This window comes from Lonchura striata, chromosome 7, assembly GCF_050655825.1.
Source record: "Lonchura striata isolate lonStrDom1 chromosome 7, ASM5065582v1, whole genome shotgun sequence".
NCBI lineage: Eukaryota > Metazoa > Chordata > Aves > Passeriformes > Estrildidae > Lonchura > Lonchura striata.
In genome coordinates this window covers 33,873,715-33,894,721 of record NC_140709.1, presented here as the reverse complement: position 1 = coordinate 33,894,721, position 21,007 = coordinate 33,873,715, and the positions used below count along the sequence as shown (strand labels likewise).

The following is a 21,007-nucleotide window of genomic DNA, read 5'->3' as shown; positions in this document are numbered from 1 at the left end:
TGGCGAAAAGGCCCAGTGAGGGCAGCCCTCAGGGCCGGGGGCTGTTTCCCGCCATGCCGCCCCCTTTCCTGAGGGCTCTGAGGATGGAGCCGCGCCATGGAGGGCCGTCCCTCAGGCCGGCCGCCATCACGCGAGCCGCCTTCAGCGCCTTCGTCCGGCTTTGCGCCCGCTCCCCTCCATGAGGCGATTGCAAGCTACACGAGAAGAATACGAAGTGTACCGATGTTTCCCGGTACTCCCGCCCCCAGCCCGGAAGAGGTTTGCAGAGGAGGAGGCGGGTGCGGGCATAACTCGGGGGCTGCGGTGCCGCCCTGCCCCGTCCCGCCCTGTCCCGTAAGATGGCGGCGCGGCTGCTCCGCCTGCGCGGCCTCCTGCGGGCTGCCGGCTCCCGGCCCTTCTCCGCCCAGCCCAGGTGAGCGGGACCGGGCAGCGCTGGGGTGAGGGGGGCCGAGCGCCCCTCAGCTTGGCTTCCCGAAAGACCGGGGTGAATGTCTTTGTCCGGCTGCTCGGGGCTGTGTGTACGCGCTGCCCGTTCTGTGGGGATGTGCTGGGAGGCTGTGGGTGCGTGTGTGGGGGGCCGTGCCCCCATGGCAGGGGGCAGTGGGGCTGGGCGAGCCCCGGGAGCCGCGGCACATCCATCCCCGTGAGCTCCCGACCTTTGCTCCGCTTCCCGGGAGCAGCGGGTCCCGTGCTGGCAGCCGGTGACAGCCGGGCGCGACCTTGCCCGGGCACCGCGTTATCACACCTTGCCAGACCTTCCAGCTGTCTTTCCCAGCGTGAGGGAGCAGCCAGCCCCCTTCCCTGTGTGGGGCACAATCAAACAAAAGGTTGGGCGTAAATAAAAGTCAGCATCGCCTTAAACAGCTTTAAAAATAAGGTGGAGGTTTTGAGAGAGGCACTGTGTGTCTAGCTTTGAGGATGCAAAATACTAAACAAGCAAGTTGCTGTATCCCGTTTTTTCCAGATATTATTAGAAGTGAGTCTGTGTTTTAGGGGGATTATTGTACTGACAGAGCCTGAGTAACTGTATGTGGTAGTAAATAAAGAATTTTGTCTCTGTAGCAGAGTAAATAAGCATAGACTCAGCTGAGTTCTCTAGAACTACACACAGTTGATGTGCAGAGTAACTGAGAGACTAACAAAATAGTTTGAGAAAGGAAAAGTGAATGCCTTTTCCATGTACTCAGCTCTGTACTTAAAGTTCCTGATGTTTCATGGCAATGCAACAAAAGCAAGTCAAAGAATCCAATGCACAAATATGAGTAGTGAATTTTTATTTCAGCCTTGAAGTAGTGTGTCATCCTTGATGTTCTAAACCCCCACAAAAGTGTTGTAACACCTTCTTTCTTATTTCATAATTAGGCTTTCCTTTTGTGGTTTCTACTACTGACATTTACCACTGTTTCGGTTTTTATTTTTTTGTTGAGGTATTCTTTTGTTTTTATTAGGGTAATTTTATTCTTTTACTTATATATGTGTATTATTATTGTTTTTAATTTATTTGGAGTGTTAAGAACAAACCAACCTTGTTTTACCTCCATTAATAGTCCAGTGGAGTGCAGTGTATGTTAGTTCTTTGTATTTATCATCCTTTACACCTAACAGTGTGCCAGAGTTGGGATGTGAACTGTGTTTAGTAACACGGGAGTTTCTTTCATTTTAAAAAGGTTATGCAGATAGGGTACCTGTGTCCTAACAGATGCATTAATTTGTCTTTTTTCAGTCCTCTGCAAACAGAACAGCATGGCACAAAGCGCCTGGAACCATCTTCTGCTAAAACTTTGACTGACATAGGCACTCGCAGGATCTTCTCATCAGAGCATGATATCTTCAGGGAGAGTGCCAGGAAATTCTTTCAGGAAGAAGTGCTGCCCTTTCATGCAGAGTAAGATAACCTCCTAAACATTTTGGTTTGCCAATAGTCATTTTTCCTCAAAATGCTTTCTGCAGTGTTACTCCTGATACAATAGGATATAAAGGTTCCATGTTAAAGTTTTCATGTACAAGCTTTCTATTTCAAATTTACCAAATTAAAACAAACCTCTGAAAGTCACGTGTGAAGGAAAATCACACATAATCAAAACTGAATGCATCCTTTGAGCTCCAGTGTAGGCAAACTAGCATCCTTAGGCCCATGAGCAGACAAATGACATTTGTAGAGTTGCAGCAAAGTTTCCCTGCCTCTAGGACTAACTAACACAAATGTTTTTGGTATGGAGTTGGGGGGCAGTTCAGTTCCCACACTATTGGGAAATAGTCACTGAAAAAGGCTTTGATGATGTGTCACTGTCTCTCTTGCAGTAGATTTTGTAGCTACATGCAAGTACTTATAGCATGGTGAGGTGAATTTGCACAAAACATTCTTTGTTTGAATTTCTTTAATTTTTATTTCTGTGGAAATATGTGCATTTTCTGTACAGAGTAGAAGTGTTGCAATTCCACTGGGCTAGACCTGGAGGGTGGTTTTAGCCTTTATTTAGTCATATCCAATCACATTATAGTGGTGAAAAGGGAAAAAATAAACTCAGGGTATGGTTTTGAACCAAAAGTGTCAAGCTGCAGTAGTGTCTTCAGCAATTTTTAGTTTACTTGAAGTGAAAACAGCAAGGGATAGTGAAGGGCTTATTCCAAAATTGCCCTGCTAGATGAGAGGATCCTGACATAGCTCAGTTGTGTATCCACAGACAGCTGAGGTGGGTGGGTGGAACATAATGGCTCTGGGGCAGGAATGAGATGTGGGAGGCTTACAGCAGAATTGGTGACTGTTTTGTTTTAATCCTCAAACTACAACCTTTTAGTAGTATGCTCTTCCACTGTACAGCCATATTCTGTCCATAAAACCAGCTGTTTTCCCTCATTTTATGTTGGAAGGACTTCCAGGGCAGGTTTGTGGACATGTATTGGCTCTGCTTGAGGTTGCTGCAAATCCTATTTGACATCTTGCTGACACAACAATTTCTTAAGGAGGCTGTATGAAGTTCAGCTTGTATTCTTGCATCACTGCAGTGGCCTATGAACCCCTCTGTTCTCACACCTTTCAAGTAAACAAGGAGGCCTCAGGCACAGAACATTAATTGTCTGGGCTGAGGTGAAGAGACAAATGTAGCCTCAGTGAATGCAGTTGTGGATTATTGTGAGGAGAAGTTTTGGTGCTGGGTGAAGTAGAGACAGGAATGTCCCTGAAAGTGGGGATCAGGGGGAAAGCAGAGATGGTAAAAAGAGATTTAAGATTTCCAGTGTAGGAGCAAAAGCTCTGTGAATCGGCTTAAATACTGGAACAGCTTGCCCAGAGGAGCTGTGGCTGCCCCATCACTGGGAGTGGTCAAGGCCAGGTTGGATGGGGCTTGGAGCAACCTGGGCTAGTGAAAAATGTCACTGCCCATGGAATGGGGTCAGAACTGGATGAGCTTTAAGGTCCCTTCCAGTCCAAACCATTCTGTGATTCTGATTCTGTTTTATATGTATGATAAGATACTTGATTAACTGCAGGTAAATAGCTATGGTATAGCTCTTCTGCACACAGGTGTGTCAGAGAAATGTCTCTGGTACCATCTGTCTACCATATAATTTTTAAATTGTGGCATTAGAAAATAAAGGCATTAAATAAAAGAAAACCTGGACTGTTAATGGCCATCCAATGTTCTACTGAGTTGGCAAACCCCATAAAGAGGCACTAATTTTCCAAGAATAGATGATTCCTGTGGTGTTAAAGTTTGCAAACTGTCAGCAGATAAGCCTCAGCTACGTATTTACACAAATATGAAAGTACCTTAAAGCAGTAATTTACCAAGATACAATACTGACTCATAAGAAGTGGACAGGGACAGATTTTTATACAAAACTGATTAATATGATATCATTTGGTTCTGATAAAGCATTTTTCATTGGTAGAGTTGAAATGTTTGATGAAAGATACTGATGTGCATGCTCATTTTTTATGTGGGTAAATGTGCTTTTATGAATGGAATGTTAGGAGGATAAAGACTTGTAATTATCCAGATGGTTGGGGCTAAATTGCCTAAATCCCAGTCTGGTGTAAGAATCATAACAAGTCTTAATGAAATCTTGTCAGGTTATGCACTGGAAGCAAGAGTTCAAACTTGTTTTGCAGTTGGTGTCCCTGCAATGCCAGTGTCATCTGTGGACTTGAAGATTAGGAACTCTGATTAAGCCACTGCTTCTTGGCTGTGACACAGAGCTGTCTGTGTACCTTGGCACTGTTTCCTGGTGTTCCAGTGTGAAGCAGCAGCCATGACAGATAGATAGTAGCACAGTGTGTGACCCTGCTTTTGTGTTCTTTTCACAGGTGGGAGAAGGAGGGCCAAGTGAGCAGGGAGCTCTGGGAAAAAGCTGGGCAGCAGGGCTTGCTGGGTGTTGCTATTGCTGAGAAACATGGAGGCATCGGAGCAGATATTCTCTCTTCAGCCATCGTCTGGGAGGAGCAGTGAGTACTGCATGCTTCAGGAAGAATTTCAAATAATCATGTTGTTTGTGAATGTATTTTTTCTCCATAAGTTATCCTCATTATGGACTACATTTGCTTATAGAAAATTATGTTATCTTCCCTGTGGAAAGGATAGTTTACATATATGTAAATCCCTCCTGGTTTAAGTATTCTGGATCATAGTTTGAGTAACACTGGCGTTGTGACTGTGGAAAGCTTTTTTTTTTTTTTTTTCAGCCTGATGGGTTATGTACTCATTTGGCTGTGAAATTAAATTCTATAAATAATGGTAAAAGATCTCTGAGACTTCTGTGTAGTGGGGTTTTCTTCATTATTGGGTCTGTGTTGCTATGGTGCAAGTTCAGTGTTCAAGTCTTTGGTAGAACTTTTTTCTGAACTTCCCCCCACCTCTCATTTTTTTCCAGGATGTATGTTAACTGTACAGGCCCAGGGTTCAGCCTTCATTCAGATATAGTCATGCCCTACATTGCAAACTATGGCTCTGAAGAACAGATTAAGCACTTTATCCCCCAGATGGTTGCAGGCAAGTGCATTGGAGCTATTGCCATGACAGAACCTGGGGCTGGCAGGTAAGCCAACTACTAAAACAATAGTCACAACATTATTTGCTGCCTGTTGATTTGTTAGTGAAAAACATTCTGAGCATCCTGGTTAGTTACTTTACAGATTAGACTATCCTACATTATAGGTAAGACTTGAAAAACCTGTTATAGATTACTTTACTACAGCTTTGTCATTCCAGGATAGTAGCTCAGAATCCATTTCTGTATTGTCCCACTGTGGGCAAACATGCTTTATATTTGCTTTTGCAGTCTGAGCTTATAGTTACCAACTTGCTTGTCATGTGAACATACTTATTATATGAAGCATAATCAGTGGGACATTACATAGCTTGGTAAAGAAGGCTTGGCTTTACTATTAGTTTTTTTCTGTAGAACAGAACACCTTGTTTTTCTTTCCTCTGAATCCTTTCAGAGAAATGTCCCTTCTTGCCCAGCCCATGTTTGGAGTAGATACTGCTGATCTTACCTGTTTCCAAAAGAGAGAGGGACACAAACCTGTTGGTGTGATGTTTCTACAAGTGGCAGATGTTGCATGTTGTTGTGGTGGCTTTTCACAGAGCCTCCTGATCAGGATTGAGCCTGTGAAGAGGATTGGTTTTATCTGACATTTGTCGTCTGAGGTGTACCTGTGTAGTTGGATGCTGACCTGTTGATATCAGTGCTTGCATTACACCACCTCCCACAAGCTGAGATGGGGAATGGGATCTCATGCTCCTCTATGGTTGCATAGATTTATCATCCTTTTCCACACCCTGCTTGTGGTTTCTGTTACACTCAGCTATTTCATGATGTCTCACTATTCTTTCACTGAGCCCATGTCTGGGTGGCATAAAATCTACCTTATTTTGTACTGGTTAGAATCCAAGATACAAATTGCAGTTTCTGGAATGGTTTTTTGAAGGACCTTTTGAATTTCATTTTAGTGACTTACAGGGAGTACGGACATATGCAAAAAAAGATGGAAGTGACTGGATTCTTAATGGGAGTAAGGTAAGTGCACTGACATACATGCTGCTCATTGGCTTTAGGAACTGAATACATTTAGCTGAATGCAGCAGGATGTGCACTGCTCTCAGCATCTCCTCCCATTCATTTTGCTTTTGGTTTGGGGTTTTTGTGTGGTTTATGTTGTAGGTGGGTTTTTTTTCCAGTTACTTTTTTTTATAGGTCTTGAGATATGTCTGTTGCAGGCCATTTACAAACTGATTTATGGAATGGCTTGTATAAGTTGTTTTTTGTAGCTTTAAAATAAGCCTACTAAAAAGGCTTATTTTCCCTTAAGCTGTTGAAGGAGAGGGGGAAAAAATGTGCTGTGTAGTATGAGCAAATTGTTTCTTAGTACTGATGTTTAACAGTAAAATGTATGTACTACTGCTGTGAAATCTTCTGTGGCCTGAGTAAAAACTTGTGTTGCCACAGTGCAAGCTGTGGAATCTTTATTCAGGAGCTTGCTGGTCATGTAAGAAAAAGCCAAAACAGCTTCTTCAGATGCTCTCACTGTGTTGGCAAGTTGTGGCAAAGCAGTTTTTTTCATTACCATAATGAAAAATAAGAAGGCAGAAATAGTGTTGAAGTGTCAGTGTAGGTTCAACAGACCATTTTTTTAAAAGCTATGAAATGTCTTAATCTTATTTGGTACTGCTGCTGATAACATAGTACTGATGGAGACTTCTAGTCTTAGCAGAATTTCAGTGGTGAGAATGTGTGCAAGCAGATATATATGCATAGGTGCTAAAAAGGTGCCCATGCCACTCATTTGAAGCCATACACAGGGCAGAAAGCTTTCTTTTGCTGGACTGAAGATGGATCCATTTGACAGGCTCATGAGTTGTTCTGCAGGGTGATAGTAAGCAGTTGTGGCAAGAAGCTGTTGGTAGTTTTGAGTGTTACACCTAAATAATTTAATTTCTAGACAAGAGAACCTCTGTGGTTTTATAATATCTACATTTGATGCTGTATTCCTTCTTTATCATGGGACAGACAGAAGAAACAGATCTGTGCATTCTTTAACTTCACACTTCTGCCTCACTCAGTACTTCTCACAATAATGTCTGCCTTGTTCCTAAACCCTTAATATTAAAAGCATGAAATTCTTCTGGACAAGTGAACCTTACCTTTCAGTTCACCTTTAAAAGTGTCAATGTAATTTTACTTTATGCTACTTGGTGATCTCATCTAACCTCTATCCACCTTGCTTTATTCTAAATTATTTTTTTTACAGGTGTTCATCACTAATGGTTGGATGAGCGATGTAGTGATTGTGGTTGCAGTCACAAACCGGGAGGCGCGATCCCCTGCTCATGGGATCAGCCTTTTTCTGGTGGAAAATGGAACAAAAGGTTTCATCAAAGGACGCAAACTTCACAAAATTGGCCTGAAAGCTCAAGTGAGTTCATACAACCTCTAATGCAATAGGTTTGGAGAAAGTCTAAACCCACTTAATGCCTGACAACTGCTAAATAAATGTAAGATACAGCTATGGTTCTGTTCTAGTTGTTAGACTTCAGAGCACAAACATGCAATGTAATGTATCCTGATTTTGCTTGTGGAAGTCTGAAGCATGTGATGTGCAAGGAGAGGCTGAGGAAGCTGGATGCATTTACTCTGAAGTGTTTAGCTATAGAGATGGTGGGGCCTGATCCTTCTTTGGGAAGGCGTGGCAAAGGAGACAAGTTATGTTAAGGAAAATTCTTAGTAGGTATTAGGGGAAAAAAGTCCACCAGGAAAGTGATTGGATACTTGCACAGGGGCTGAGAGAGGTCCTGGAGTCTTCATCTTTCAAGCTTTGGAAAATTTAACTAGACAAGGCCCTCAGCTGATTGTTTTTCTGGAGCTACTCTGAGTAGGATGCCAGCTAGAAGACTTTTGAAGGATCCTTCCAGGCTAAATCTGGGATTTCAAGTTAAAAGTGCACAATAGCAAGAAAACAATAGGGAAAAATTAAGTTTAATGGGACAAGAATGTCAGACTCACAACTGTTGCATTTCAAATCCTCTTAGGACACAGCAGAGCTGTTTTTTGAAGATGTGCGGCTGCCAGCCAGTGCCTTGCTTGGAAAGGAGAACAAAGGCTTCTACTATCTGATGGCAGAGCTGCCTCAGGTAAAAGGAATGTGAGCGTTTGCTGTCTGCAGGAAGAACACCGAGACAGATTTTGTCATTAGTTGTGAAGTTCATGTATTGTGGTGAGCCACCTGGCTTACCAAAGTGGGATGCCTTTCTAAAACCCCTAAACATTTCTATGGTTTAAGCTCACAGGAGAAGTAGTGACCAGATAGTCTCAGGAGGTCAAAATTACACAAGTTTACTGGCAAAATGTAGAAAATCAAGGAACTTGGACAAAGGATGTAGTGCAACATCCAACCTGCCTTACCATTAACTTAGTCTGTTTAACTTAGCAGCCTTTAAACCTGTCTGATGTTACATTACCCAAAATGTTCTATGAAAAGAGAATTAGAAGAAGAAAGGGAGAAAGACAGATAGAAAAAATACAGAAAAACACACATGTAACTACCAACTCCTGAGTTCCAGTGATGATGAGGTAAAGACTCCTAGAGGTTGATAGGGTCAAAACAAGCTCCCCTTGTGGTCAGTCTTTTAAACCCCAGAGCCACCCTGCGTTTCCCCCAAGATGGGACCATGGCTACTCAGCCACTCAGGAGCTGGCTTAGGCAAGACTGGGGCACTGCCTCCAGTGTGCCACAGACCCTGCAAGGCTGGTCTGGGAGCTGTGGTGTGCAGAGCAGGGCACACCTCGCCAGAACAGGGCCTAGCCTGCCCCCACCCCCACACATTCATCCCAAAATGTCTCCAGACATCAATCTTTTCTAGTCTCTTGACAGGCTTGTGTGCTGTGTTTTATTGATGCTGCTGTTTTTTAACTGAAGAACACAGTGATAGGTGTAGAATTCCTTGGGCATTGCTAAAAGTGTTGATATCCCACCAGTTCAAAGACAGATATCTTAATCAGCAACCCAGCTGTTGAAAAACCTGAGGGTAGTGTATTAAAAAGGACATAACACAGATTTCTTGTGTATTACCAGTATGGAAGCACTTTGCTTAGTAAATTAAAGTACAGCTTGGATATCTTTGATTCATTTGGCATTCTCTTTCAAGAAACAAGCACTGCTGTTCTAGCTCTTCTGCAAGTAGAAGCATATTAAAGTTACATGGAACTCTGTTCATATAACAAAGTAAAGAAATTGTTTAGCTGCCAAAATATCTTGCTACTTTTTACAGCTCAGTTTATGAAATTCTGGAATTATTTCAGAGGACAAGGAGGCAATGTTTTCCAAAATGTGTCTGTGCTTTGTCAAAGCTATGACATATTTACCTCATTTGATAGGGACCATATTTTTAAATTTTATACTGTGAGTAAATACAAAACATGATCAAAGGAAGTCTTTTAATGCTTTAAATAGATGTCCCCATGAACAGGTTCAATGGAATACATCAGTTGACAGTGTTGACAGAAAAAATTGTTCTGCATTTAGTTTTTGTTTTTCACTCTGCAATGAAGAAGGAAAAACAAGCCATTTTTTGTAGGCTTTTCCCCCCTATAATTGTTCTATTGAAATTGTTAAATACAGTTGTTGTTTAAACCAAGCAGTGGAAGTCAATAATTGAAACAGAATCTGAAGTGAATTTTTCAGTAAGTAAGATTCCTGTGGTCCATCTGTAGCTATTTTTTGAGTCATTGTGATGAAGCATTATGCCAGTAAAGACTTAAAAGTGAGCTTTAGACAGCAAGGCATTTGTCCAACTCATTAATTTCAGTAATGCAGTATGTCTGGTTTGATATTTTTTGTGACTTCTGCTCCCACTCCCTTAATGAACAGCACTGAACATCTGTGTCCTAATTGTGCATCTGATGCGGAGAAATGTAGGACTAACTCAACTGGATTCTGTAATTTGTGTTTCAAAAGGAAAGGCTGCTAATTGCTGATATGGCTCTTGCTAGCTGTGAATTCATGTTTGAAGAAACAAGGAATTATGTGAGGCAAAGAAAAGCTTTTGGGAAGACAATTGCACATTTGCAGGTGAGTTAGAGCTCAGCCGCTTGTGTAGAGATTCTAGTGTATGTTTGCTGTATAGCTTTGTACGTGAAGTAGTGATGAAATGAAAATTACTGGGCTGCTTTGAAAGGGTCATTATCAAAGTTTTCACTGTGGCTGCTTTTTGCCGCTGTGTGCCCATTGTTCATTTTTGAAATGCAAAAATAGTAATTCTAAAGAAGCACCAGAAAAGCCTTAATATGTGTATTTTATGACTTGGGTGGGTAACCTCCCAGCAGTGCTGCTTCTGAGGGGGAAATAGGTAGGCAGGAGTGTCCTGGCTCCTTGCTGCAGCTGAAGAATGATTCCCTTGTCCATCTGAGCTTGCATTTTACTGCCAGAGGTCCTAATCGCAGGGGCCATCACACCTGAAATCCTGGGGGCAGCCTGTGCAGGTACTGTGTTCCTCTGCACACAGAGCATTGCAGAATTATTTTGGAGGCTGCTGGAGGAGGGGAACTCCCAGCAGTGACCTTGCTGCCCGAGTGCTGTGGAGGTGCTTCATGAATCTTGTGATGAGACTCCTCAGCCAGCAGCAGTCTAGGTGTTTGTGTAAGTGCATGTTGGGTCATGCTCTGTGGGCAGAGCTCACTCCTTATGGGGGTAGGTAATTGAGTTCTGAGATGTTTGTGCCTACACTCTTTAGTTACAGTCATAAAATAGATGTTGCTTTCCACAGGACTACTATACTACAGTTTTCCTGACAACAACATTAAATGTTAGGGTTGAAGAAGGCCAAGCTCCTGCATGTTTGGTTTATAGGATAGAACGGACTCACATGGGCTAAAGATGTTGGCTACCTCTTTTTCTGATACACTTCTGGAATAATTACCAAAAAATCCATTTCTACGTCTTGAGACTTTGTAAAACTCAAAAAACTTTCAGAGGCTGGAATGCTAGATATATTCAGGGGATTATGATCTTCATAAGTTAACCTTCAGGAGTCCATAATTCCAGATGGAATTTAGTATTCTCACTGTGTGACTGAAACACAAAAGAACTATATTTTAACTTGTTTAAATGTAGGTAGAGGATGCTTCCTATTTGTAGTAGTTCTCTGTGAAGAGATCTCCAAAATAATCTCCCTTTTTAGGCTAGGCCACCAGCAGGTGGATAATAAATTTCAAAAGGTATATTATTTTTGCCAAAATAATGAATTTCTGCATATCTCTTCAATTTTTTTTTTGTTGGTGATGACTTGAGTGTGCATATTATAAATAATCCTTTCCAATTAAAGCTCTGCCTTGGGCTAATTCATTTAGTCATGCCACGTTACAGCGTTTGAAATGAATTCTTTCCTTGTAGTAGTACACTGGCCCAGTGTATTTATTGTCAAGGGAAGCAAGATTTTTTTTTTTTATATTAATAGAACTGAAATAAGAAGGAACTTTCATTAGTGGGTGATTTTTTTATCCCCTCCCTACCAGAATTACAAGAAGATGGTCTAATGCCTGCCTGGTCTGGTTTTGCATAACCTTGTGTTGAATTTTACCTCTTCTATTTAAACCTCTTTTCCAATGTGACAGAACTCAGTGCTGAAAAACTTTGATATTTTAAAATTCCTTTTATGTTTTGCTTCAGTCTCTTTGCATGTAACTTAAACTCTGAAGAATACACAGAAAAAGCATTAAATAGATAGTGAAATGTATTAATTGGGAAAGTTCATGGCTCTAAAGAGTGAAAGGACATTTCCTCGCCAGAGGGAGCCAAGGGTGACAGCACTCTGGGCCTTCTGCCACATGCTCTCTAGGAATGTGTTTTCCCTTTCTCTTGTGCTTTTTCTCTTTGTGTATTGAGCTTACCTTGAGAAATAAAGAGCAGCAATTTTGTCTAATAGGACTGGTGAATACATTATTGTCTGTAAAGTATGGTGTCTTCTGATGTACAGAGCCAAAGTTTGAAATAGTGATTTCTAACAGCAGTCCTTTTGGAAAATGCTGTGTTTTCTACCTAAAGTATTAAACTGCACTACTCTCCTCTCCCCTCTCTATCCACTTCCGAAACAAGACAGTACAGCACAAGTTGGCTGAAATAAAAACTCAGGTTTGTGTGGGCCGAGCTTTTATGGACAACTGTTTGCAGCTGCATGCAGATAAACGCCTGGACTCTGCCACAGCCTCCATGGCCAAGTACTGGTATGTGCTTACAGTCATCTGGGAGTGTTACTTGCATGATCTTAACTCTAATGATGTGGGCAACAAAAGTCAGAGTTACACTGAAAACCAAGTTTGGTTAACTATATAATTTCAAAGTAAAGGCATATTTTTAAAATAGGCTTCCATTAATAACAAGATCATGGCTCTGCTTTAGCTTTAAGTAAGTGCTCCATTGGTATTTTGACAATAATTTGCATTTTATTGTTAGCAATTTGTTGTTGGATTTTTTTGTTGTTGTTTTCTTTGTTTTTTTAATGGGGTATATGGCTTTGGTTTTTTTGAAAGCAAAATTTGAATATTGGGAGCCAAATTTAAATACATTTGAAGCTCTATGATACTGCTTAATTAACATTACTTAAGAATAGCTGTTTGACCTAGTTAGTTTTCAAAGCAATCTGGTTTTGGGAAGAAATAGTTGGCTACAGCTGTTGCTGTAATGGAGACTGAAAAAGTGCTTTCCTGTATTGTCCAGAACTACTTCTCCCTCACCCTGTACTTGATGGTGTTATATGTTAACTTAGTTTTACCAAAGCAAAACAACTGGAAATATCTAAGGTAGTGGTACACAAATTTATATAGTTAAAGCTCATTGCAAAGATGAGAGAAAAAAACCCACATGAGACACGAGCAAAGACATTAATAGAAGATACACATGCTTACAGTTTTTAGGCTTTTCAAAATGAGTATAGAGGAAATGAGCACAAATATTTACAATGGAAGGAAGGGTTTGGAGTGCTATTCCTGGCAGTGATTACCTAGAAGTACCAGGTACAGAAGCAGAGGCATTCTGTTTTGAGGAGGAGGAAAGAACTAATGCCAGCTGAGATATGCGGACTCTCTTCCTCAACAAATTTCCCTAAGCAGGGCTTTTGAAAATCCCTCACTTTCACAGCTGTTTACCATCATGATTTGTTGTGGATTTCCTCTTTCCCCAGGGGTGTCCCTGTGACCCTTCTGTAAGACTCACTTAAATGGTCTAGAAAATCCTTTAATGTAGAAATTTTATGCTTTATTCCCTAATGTACTGGGAGATTCACTCTAGTCTCAAATTCTCCTTCAAACTTCATGACTTGAGTTAGAGCCTTGAAGGATTTTAAAACCTGATTTGTATATCTTTTTTTTCATATCTGGAAATGGTCTGTAGGGTTGTTTTGGTTTGGTTTTTCTTGTGACAGGTTGTGGTAGATACCTAAAAGAATTTGAGAATATACTTAGGAAAGGCAATTGCAGTAACTCACAGCTGCAGAATTAGAGTTGATATAATAAACTGTAAAGATTTAAATGAAAGAGGGGATAGCTTGGGGAAAAGGAGAAGCAATTGGCTTTTCATTTTCATTTCTTCAGTTGCCACTGAAAGCTGCATGATTAGAAAGTGTTTTTTTTCATGTCTTCTAACTACAGCTTGAGCTTCCAGTGCAATTAATTTTTATTTTGTGCTATTAAATCCATATTTTGTGGTCAACAAATGCTGTTGGAGAATTACAGTATGTTTAGAATTGAAAGCAATTACAGAAAAGGTTATTGGGAAAGTTTATTGCAGAAAATAAATTATGCCCAGGTGATGGTTATGCTCAAAGAGTATCCCTGTGTGTTGCTAATGGCAGTGGTGGGGGAAGCCTGGTTTATTGTTAATTTCTGACAAAGCTGAGGGATTTGGCAAGAAAAGACTGTATCGACTTCCTTCACAAAAGAATTCTCTTGGCCTGTGAGAAAGGTAAACAAGCCTGTCTGTTTTGAAACCTTTCCTTCTCCGAAAGCTGTCCCATAAAGGGAGCAAACCTTTAATGCATTAAATTGAGCAGTCTTTATTTCTTACTAATCAAGTTATGTTTTTGTCTTGTTAACATATCTTTATCTTTTGTAATATAATGTCCTTCTAAAAGCAAATTTCCTTTTGGCCATTTAAGGTGTTCTGATCTCCAAAACAGCGTAGCTACCCAGTGTGTACAAATGCACGGAGGATGGGGGTACATGTGGGAGTATCCAATTGCAAAGTAAGTGTAACATTTCAGATTGTGTGATGAGAGATTACCAGCAAAGTCAAATGAGGCACTTCTTTTGCATCTCTGTGTTAGCTGTTTAGTGTTAGTAGTGATTTAGTGTTCCTTTTCTCATGTTTAACTGAAAGGGAATCTGCTGTACAGATGTCTGCAGGAAGGCTTTGTTTTGATTCTTCAAAAAAACACAAAACCTGTTCAGGAATTATTGTCTTTTTTCACAAAAGAGAAGTTGGGTTTTAGAAGAAAATGTTAATTGAAAAAAAAAAAAAAAGAAGCAAAACTATAAAAGTAGAGATGAGGAGAGCTAGTTTTATGTTTTATCTGAAATTAAATGTATATGGGTGAAGACAATGTGTTGGTCAGCTACCACTGAGTATCAGATCATTAAATCAAGATTGTATCTGGCTACAGTCTGATTTTTTACACATTTTAAAATGAAAAAGTTGAGATTGATATGTAGAAAAAGAAATTTGCTATTCCCATTTTTTTCTGATTTTATGAATTTAGAGATATTTATGGGGCTTTTGTATATATCCGCATATATTATCTGTGAAGTTTGTGTACAGCCTGTGTGACACACCCAAGTGGAGATTTTGGTGCTGTTTTTAATAAATAAATCAAAGAGGTGGTAATCTTGACAGTAGAAATAGCACAAACACAGGACTGCTGTGCAGCTGTGATAAGTAAGCTATTTCTTTTAACTGAGGAGGTTTAGATTTTACTTAAATTCTAAATACATTAAGTATGAAATGTTGCTTTAAAATAACTTGTTCCTCCATGTTTTCATTTAGTGTAATTTGTGAGTGATCTGCGCTGTCTTGTTAAAGAAGGCCAGTTTGGGGTGTCCTTGAACCCCTGCTTGTCTGTGTGTACAGTAGTTCCTCGCAGAAGGTTTAATTATCTCTATGATCCAGTAATATGTATGTTTCCAGAGAATGCCAAATTACTCCTGTGTGATGAAGCAGAATGAAGATGGAAAAGCTCTGTCATCATCCTGTGTGCTGTCACCAGGAGCAAGAATTGGGAGTGGAGTAGAAGCAGGAGTCTTGGTTTATAGGGCTTTTTTTTGTTTAATTAGAGGCAGTAGTGGAGACTTTACACTATAAACAAACAGGGAAGAGATGCTGACCCAGTTCCTGGTTTGGAACACAGCACCCTGGAAAGTTGTAATATTCTAGGTAGTTGAAGCCCCTTAGAAAATAAGAACTACTTTATCAGTGGGAATAGTATACTTTAAAAAGAGGGATCTCTAAAGATAAAATGCTCTCTTTTTTTTTGGTTGTGTGGTCATTTTGAGGAGTTGTTTGTAATATTTCCTTGTTTTGTTTTTTCCTCCCTCAGAGCTTTTGTGGATGCCCGTGTTCAGCCAATCTATGGTGGTACCAATGAAATAATGAAAGAACTTATTGCTAGAGACATTGTCAGTGACAAGTAGGGAAGATGCTTACTACTTTGCAGATTCTTGTAGAATCCTTTTCTATGTTAATATATGGCATAAAATCAGACATCAGAATGTAAGTAAAATATGCTGTATAATATTCTTTAAAGGAAGTGACACAAAGCACATGTTAGTAATAAGTGTGCTCACATGCAGGATATCTAATATTTAATTAACTTAAAATTTAAACGTCTTTGTACAACACGGAGTGGTTCTCTGTGTGACAAGGAGCTGGGGTGGTGAAAGGCAGTTTTATCTCTGGAACATTGGGTAGCTTGGTCTTTCAGACTTGAACCCATTGTGGTGAATCCAAACCCCGCTTGTATTGAGTATTGAGAGACCCATATTCATAACAAATAAACAAAATTAAATATTAATGTAACTTTGAATTTGTATTTCCCCTTGAGAAGCAGAACTTGACACTCTTGCTGTCGTTGCCGTACACCTGCTCGCTGTGCAGCAGGCACCTGCTGTGCAGCTGACCTCTATGTTTACATCTAACCCGGAATGCCTTATTTTAATTACTTTGGTCAAACAAACATAATAAAGCATTTCTATGCAATCTCATGCCTGTTTGCGGTTACTTCAAAGCCCGCGGGGAAACGGGGCTTCTCCTTCTGTGCCCGTGTTTACCTCAGGGCGCTGAGGGGGGGGAGTTGGGAGGGAGGCAGTGTGATGCAGGCGAACTTGAGGGCTGCTTGTTGGCGATAGCACTGGGAAGGTGCGCGTTTAGGAGTGTTTTTAGCTCGTTACGGTGCTGGGCGCTAAGGGTTGGAGCGGTCCGGAGCGGGAGCGGCGCCGCCGCCTCCGCGCCCTCACGGCCCCGGCGCGCGGGCTGAGGGGAGGGCGGTGTCCGCGCGTCAGGCGCGGCCCCGCCAATGGCGGGAGGCCACGCCCCCGGCCCGAGCCCCGCCCCCCGGCGCCGCGGATTGGCCGCGCTCCTCCCCCTGAGGAGCGGGGGAGGCCCCGCCCCGCCGCGCTGCGCTTTAGCTGGGCGCGGACTCTTCAAGAGCGGCAGTGTGAGCCGTGGCGGGCGCCGTGCTGTGCGGGCTTGAGGCGGCGCCGGCGCCGCTGCCGCTGCCGAGAAGCCGCCGGACGCGGAGGCAAGCGCGGGGCGCGACGCGGCGGGGGCGCCGTGAGGCGGCGGGGGGCACGGAGGGGCCGGGCGGCGGTTGGTTCCCGCGGCGGGAGTGGCGGGTGCGCATGCGCGGGGTGGGGGCGGGGCGGGCGGTAACGGTCCGTGCGCGCGGCGGGGCGGGGCCGGCGCTGTGAGGCGGGGGCGGGGCGGGCGCGCGGGGCGGGGCGGGGCCGCTCCGCGCCCCCCCGCGCGTCCCGGCCGGGGTTTGAACGGCGGATGGAAACTCGGCGCTGCTGACCGAGCAGCGGGCTGCCGTGCCCGCGGGCTGCCGTGCCCGCGGGCTGCCGTGCCCGCGGGCTGCCGTGCCCGCGGGCTGCCGTGCCCGCGGGCTGCGTGCCTCGGGGCACCCCGGGCCGCGCTCCCCACGCCGCGCACCGCCCGCCGAGCTGGGCACAGCGGCCAGAGTGGATAGCAAAGCTGTGGGGAGCCGCTCGGATCCACGGCCTGCCCTGACAGCTCCTCTCTGCTCCTCAGCTAGGCTGTCCATCCGCGTTCTGCAAAACGAAGCATCCCTCACCCTAAAAAATGTAGCAGTGACTGAGGTATTCCGAACCTACCCCTCTCTGACGGGAAATTAGATTTTTAATTTCCAGTTTGCAGTGTGAGAGGATTAAAAATCCAAATTATTAAAGTATGCCTTTTGTCGAAGGGTAAATACTTCCTTTTAGTGCTAGTTTAATAAAAAGGAAATAGTAAAAATTACACTGATGGATGTACCATCTCAGAAAGCAGTCTGTGTGCCTTAGGACTCTCCTGCTGTATTAGTCCATGGTTTGAAATCCTGGGGAATGTTCTGAGAAGCTTAAATTCCAGTCACCTTAATTAGTGTCTTAAGAGCTGAGTGGGTCTCATTTAAGACCAGGTTTTATAGCTCTCTCTTCCAAGGCTGAAATTCTCAAGTATCACCAAAATATTGACATGGAATTTACGATGAAAGGTACCAGAAGGTATTGCAGATATTTCTGTTGGAGGCATATGTGCAGCTTTCTTACAGAGGCACCTGTTGTACTACAGAAAGCATTTAACATATATTAAAAATTACTTCAGATGTTGCTTTGCAAATATGGTGTTATAGACTGAACAAGAATTAGTTGATAATGTGGTAGTAAAATTGGAAATTATATTGATTCTTTGTTCAGATCAGATCTGAACAAGGAAGAAAACAAACATGTTCAGATATTTTAATGAGTCGTGGATTTTGCCATAAATTAGTACTGATGAGTTCCACTTGAAGTGCCTTCTTTTGGATGTTTTTTATGATTCACACTTTGGGTGGTCTGCCTTAAATGGAGATCTCCTAGTGTTCAAAGAGAGATCCTTTTGTGGGGAGGTGGTGTGCTGTATTTTGGTGGGTTTTTTTTGGTTGTTTTTTTTTTTCCCAAATAGGAGGAATTTGTTTTTATATCTCCTGAGGTGTACAGAAACTAGAATGTTTTGTCTGGATGGTTGTGCCTGCACGGTGAGCGCTGCTGAACGTTGAGACTCCCCACATAAACCTGTTTGGGTTTATGGGTTTTTCCCAATCTATTAATAGAACAAAATACTAAAATGCTTAAATACACATCATGAGTAACTGGTCTGCTTTTGAAGTGAAAACAAAAGCTGCCTACTGAAGTGATTTTTTTTTTCCACTCTTAAAGGCTGGTCCCAGGTGTGTTATTAAACATAGGCTTCTTTTCTTTTCCTTTCATACTCCTAACCAGGACATGCCCAGTGGGACCAATATCTTTTTTACGGTCATTGCTGCAGAGTATTCCATGAGAAAATGCAGACTGTGCTATCAAGCTGTTCTTGCTATTCTTAGAAATCACTACCATCCAGTAGGTTTTCCAAAACTTGGGAGGGGTAGTTAAAGGCTGAGGCTGCCTCCCACCAGGCAAGGCTTGCAGAAGCTGGCCAGGCTCAGGTCCCGTGCGCTGCGCTCGGCTGAGGCAGTGCTGCAGCAGTGCCTGCCTGCCAGAGCACTTTATTTTTGTCCAGTGATTATCAGGAAGGCTGCCCAGGAGGAGCTGGGGATTACAGGACAAGCAGCACAAAGCTGTAGGAAACCAGGTTTTGGCAGTTGTGTTGCAATCTGCTTTTGTAGCTGCCCTCTCTTCTGCAGGTTGTCTCTTAGAGGTCTTAAAAGAAGTTGAAATACAGTATTTTTGAGCATTCTTGTTGAGATTAATTTTGGATGTTTCACCAGAGGCTGTCTGCTGTCAGGGACTTTGCTTTGCTTTTGAAATGCCACCTATGCAAGGAATAAACAGTGGAAGTTGGCTTATCTGAAACACTGTTTATCTGTGAATAAGCTGGAAACACTCATATTAATTTAAAATGTTGTTTGTAGGCTTCTGAGTTTCAAAACAAAAAGAATTAATCGTGAAAATCTCCTCTTGGTCTCGAGGAATCTCATTATTTAGAAGAAAATTTCAGGTGTTTATTATGAAGAAAAATGACTCCATTTACAAGGAGAGAAGGCTCCTATAGAGGAGCTTTTAAAAGCCTCATGCAAGTGAAGTTTTATTGTCATTGGAAACTAAAAGATCACAAACAAAAAAATCCACTAAAAGACAAAGCAATCTTCCCCACAAGCAAAAATCCCCCAGAACACTGTCTGCAGTGTTGTGTAACCAAAGTGATAGTGTTATGCAAGGGGGAGAAGAGTCAAAAAGTGAAAGGACTGTAAACAAAAGCTGGGAAGGGAGGGAGTGCCACCCTGTGTGCAGGGTTGTGGCTGGGTTTTGTTGTGTTTCTTTTAAAAGGGTGCTGCTAATCACAACATGAAGACACTAGTTTCAGGATTTAGGCAAATTCTGTTGAGGTAAGCCTGGTAGGGACAGGGTATAAGGAAGAAGTGTCAAGGGAGGACAAAGAAATCAGCAGAGGGAGAAGAAAGGTAGAGGAGCGGGAGCCACTGGGGGATTAGGAACCTGTAGCTGCAGTGGTGGAAGGGAGCAGGGTGCAGGTCTGGCTGTGGTAAACTGCAATTCCCAGCTCTATCCTCCTGGATAATTAAGGCATTAGGGGAGGATAAGCATAAAGTAACTTTAAACATCAGTTGCTTTACTTTGTTTGTCTGGTACTTGTTTCTTCCCTTCCCTAGTACTTATTTAATGTCATTTTTTTCATTTTACAGTACTTTTTAGTCTTTCAAGTGGAGTGTTTATTCAGTAGATGAAAAGCAAAATGTTTGCCAGTTTAGCAGAATTTCAGCTGTTCTGGTTTTGAAACCTCAAGTAATAACACAATGCAAAAGAAATCTGTGAAATGGTTTACCTGTGACAAAAAAAGCTTTTTCCAAAAGGAAAGTACTTTTCTGGTGTACCATTTTGTAGTACTTGTCTTCCCTCCTTCTTTGCCTTTATTTTTTTTTCCTCCCTCCAAGATACTAGGGTTTGCTCTGGAAACTCACTTCCAATATAGGTGGAATGAAATAATTTTTGCAGCTTTCTGCCAAAATTAAATAAAATGTGTAAAAACGTAAACTGTATAACTTTTGTCAAGCCAAGTACTTGTACTAAAATTTGCTTATATTTTCTTTGCAGCAGCTACTTTGTTTTGCTTCTATACCTATGACATTTTTGTGTGTGTGAACTTTTGCAGAAATGCCAAGGGCTGTTACTATGGTAGTACCAGCTTTTATAAGTTCTTTTTGATGTCACTGTAGTGAGATGAGCACACCTGAGTGTCTCACACTGTCTTCAGGGCAAAAACATGGCATGAAATTTCCAAGTTGCTGGGTAAAGGATTGAGTGATTTCCCCCTTAAAAAGCATTTTACTTATTTTTCAGCTTCTTTGTAGTTTAAGCATACTTGGTCGGGCACTCTAAATGAATGATTTGTCAATGCTCTTTAGTTCAGTGTTTGTGTTCCACATGAGAGTGTTTTGATTCTTCCCCTCTTTCCCCTAGAAGAGTTAAAAAGAAGTCCCCCAGATGAAAAAAAAAAAAAATTTGTATTCATTGCAGTTTTGGAAATTTGAAACTGTACCAAAGGAGTATGTGGTATTTGAGGGAATGTGATGGAGTTAAAACACAGCACTGTAAAGTTTTGTGCTGCCAGTTCTTTGAATAACCTCCATCTTCATACAGGTATGTGATCCACATCTCCAAAGTACTTTTTTGCCTTAACAGCTCCACTGTGTGTGGATGTTTCCTGGGTTTCAGGAGTAGCAACCTGTGCCTGCTAAACACTCAGACTAAGGGAGGT

At 42.1% G+C, this 21,007-nt stretch overlaps 2 protein-coding genes across 19 annotated transcripts in view; both read left to right on the top strand.

Annotated features, from left to right (window-relative positions):
- The first annotated feature begins 328 nt into the window (after positions 1-328).
- On the top strand, positions 329-16,242 carry ACADL (acyl-CoA dehydrogenase long chain). Its single transcript, XM_021532502.3, has 11 exons — positions 329-412; positions 1,724-1,885; positions 4,307-4,444; positions 4,870-5,034; positions 5,952-6,018; positions 7,250-7,414; positions 8,028-8,129; positions 9,953-10,066; positions 12,089-12,216; positions 14,145-14,231; positions 15,579-16,242. The coding sequence occupies exons 1-11, from the start codon at positions 339-341 to the stop codon at positions 15,670-15,672; spliced, it is 1,296 nt and encodes a 431-aa protein (XP_021388177.1). The 5' UTR covers positions 329-338; the 3' UTR covers positions 15,673-16,242.
- Positions 16,243-16,691: 449 nt separating this feature from the next.
- Positions 16,692-21,007, top strand: part of KANSL1L (KAT8 regulatory NSL complex subunit 1 like) — a 59,770-nt gene continuing 55,454 nt past the window's right edge. For 13 of the 18 annotated variants that reach the window (XR_014956805.1, XR_014956808.1, XR_014956804.1 and 10 more), the window contains exon 1: positions 16,692-16,778. Coding sequence is in view for 1 of the 18 variants with exons in the window: in XM_085585453.1 (XP_085441579.1) it covers positions 19,579-19,619 (41 nt within the window). In the remaining 17 variants the exon portion in view is untranslated. The other 5 variants (XM_085585453.1, XM_085585450.1, XM_085585451.1 and 2 more) reach the window with 4 other exon arrangements.

Coding starts and splice junctions, on each gene's coding strand:
- ACADL (XM_021532502.3), top strand. CDS start 339: ATGGCGGCGCGGCTGCTCCGCCTGCGCGGCCTCCTGCGGGCTGCCGGC. Junction 5,035..5,951: donor ACAGAACCTGGGGCTGGCAG/GTAAGCCAACTA, acceptor ATTTCATTTTAG/TGACTTACAGGGAGTACGGA. Junction 12,217..14,144: donor GCCTCCATGGCCAAGTACTG/GTATGTGCTTAC, acceptor TGGCCATTTAAG/GTGTTCTGATCTCCAAAACA.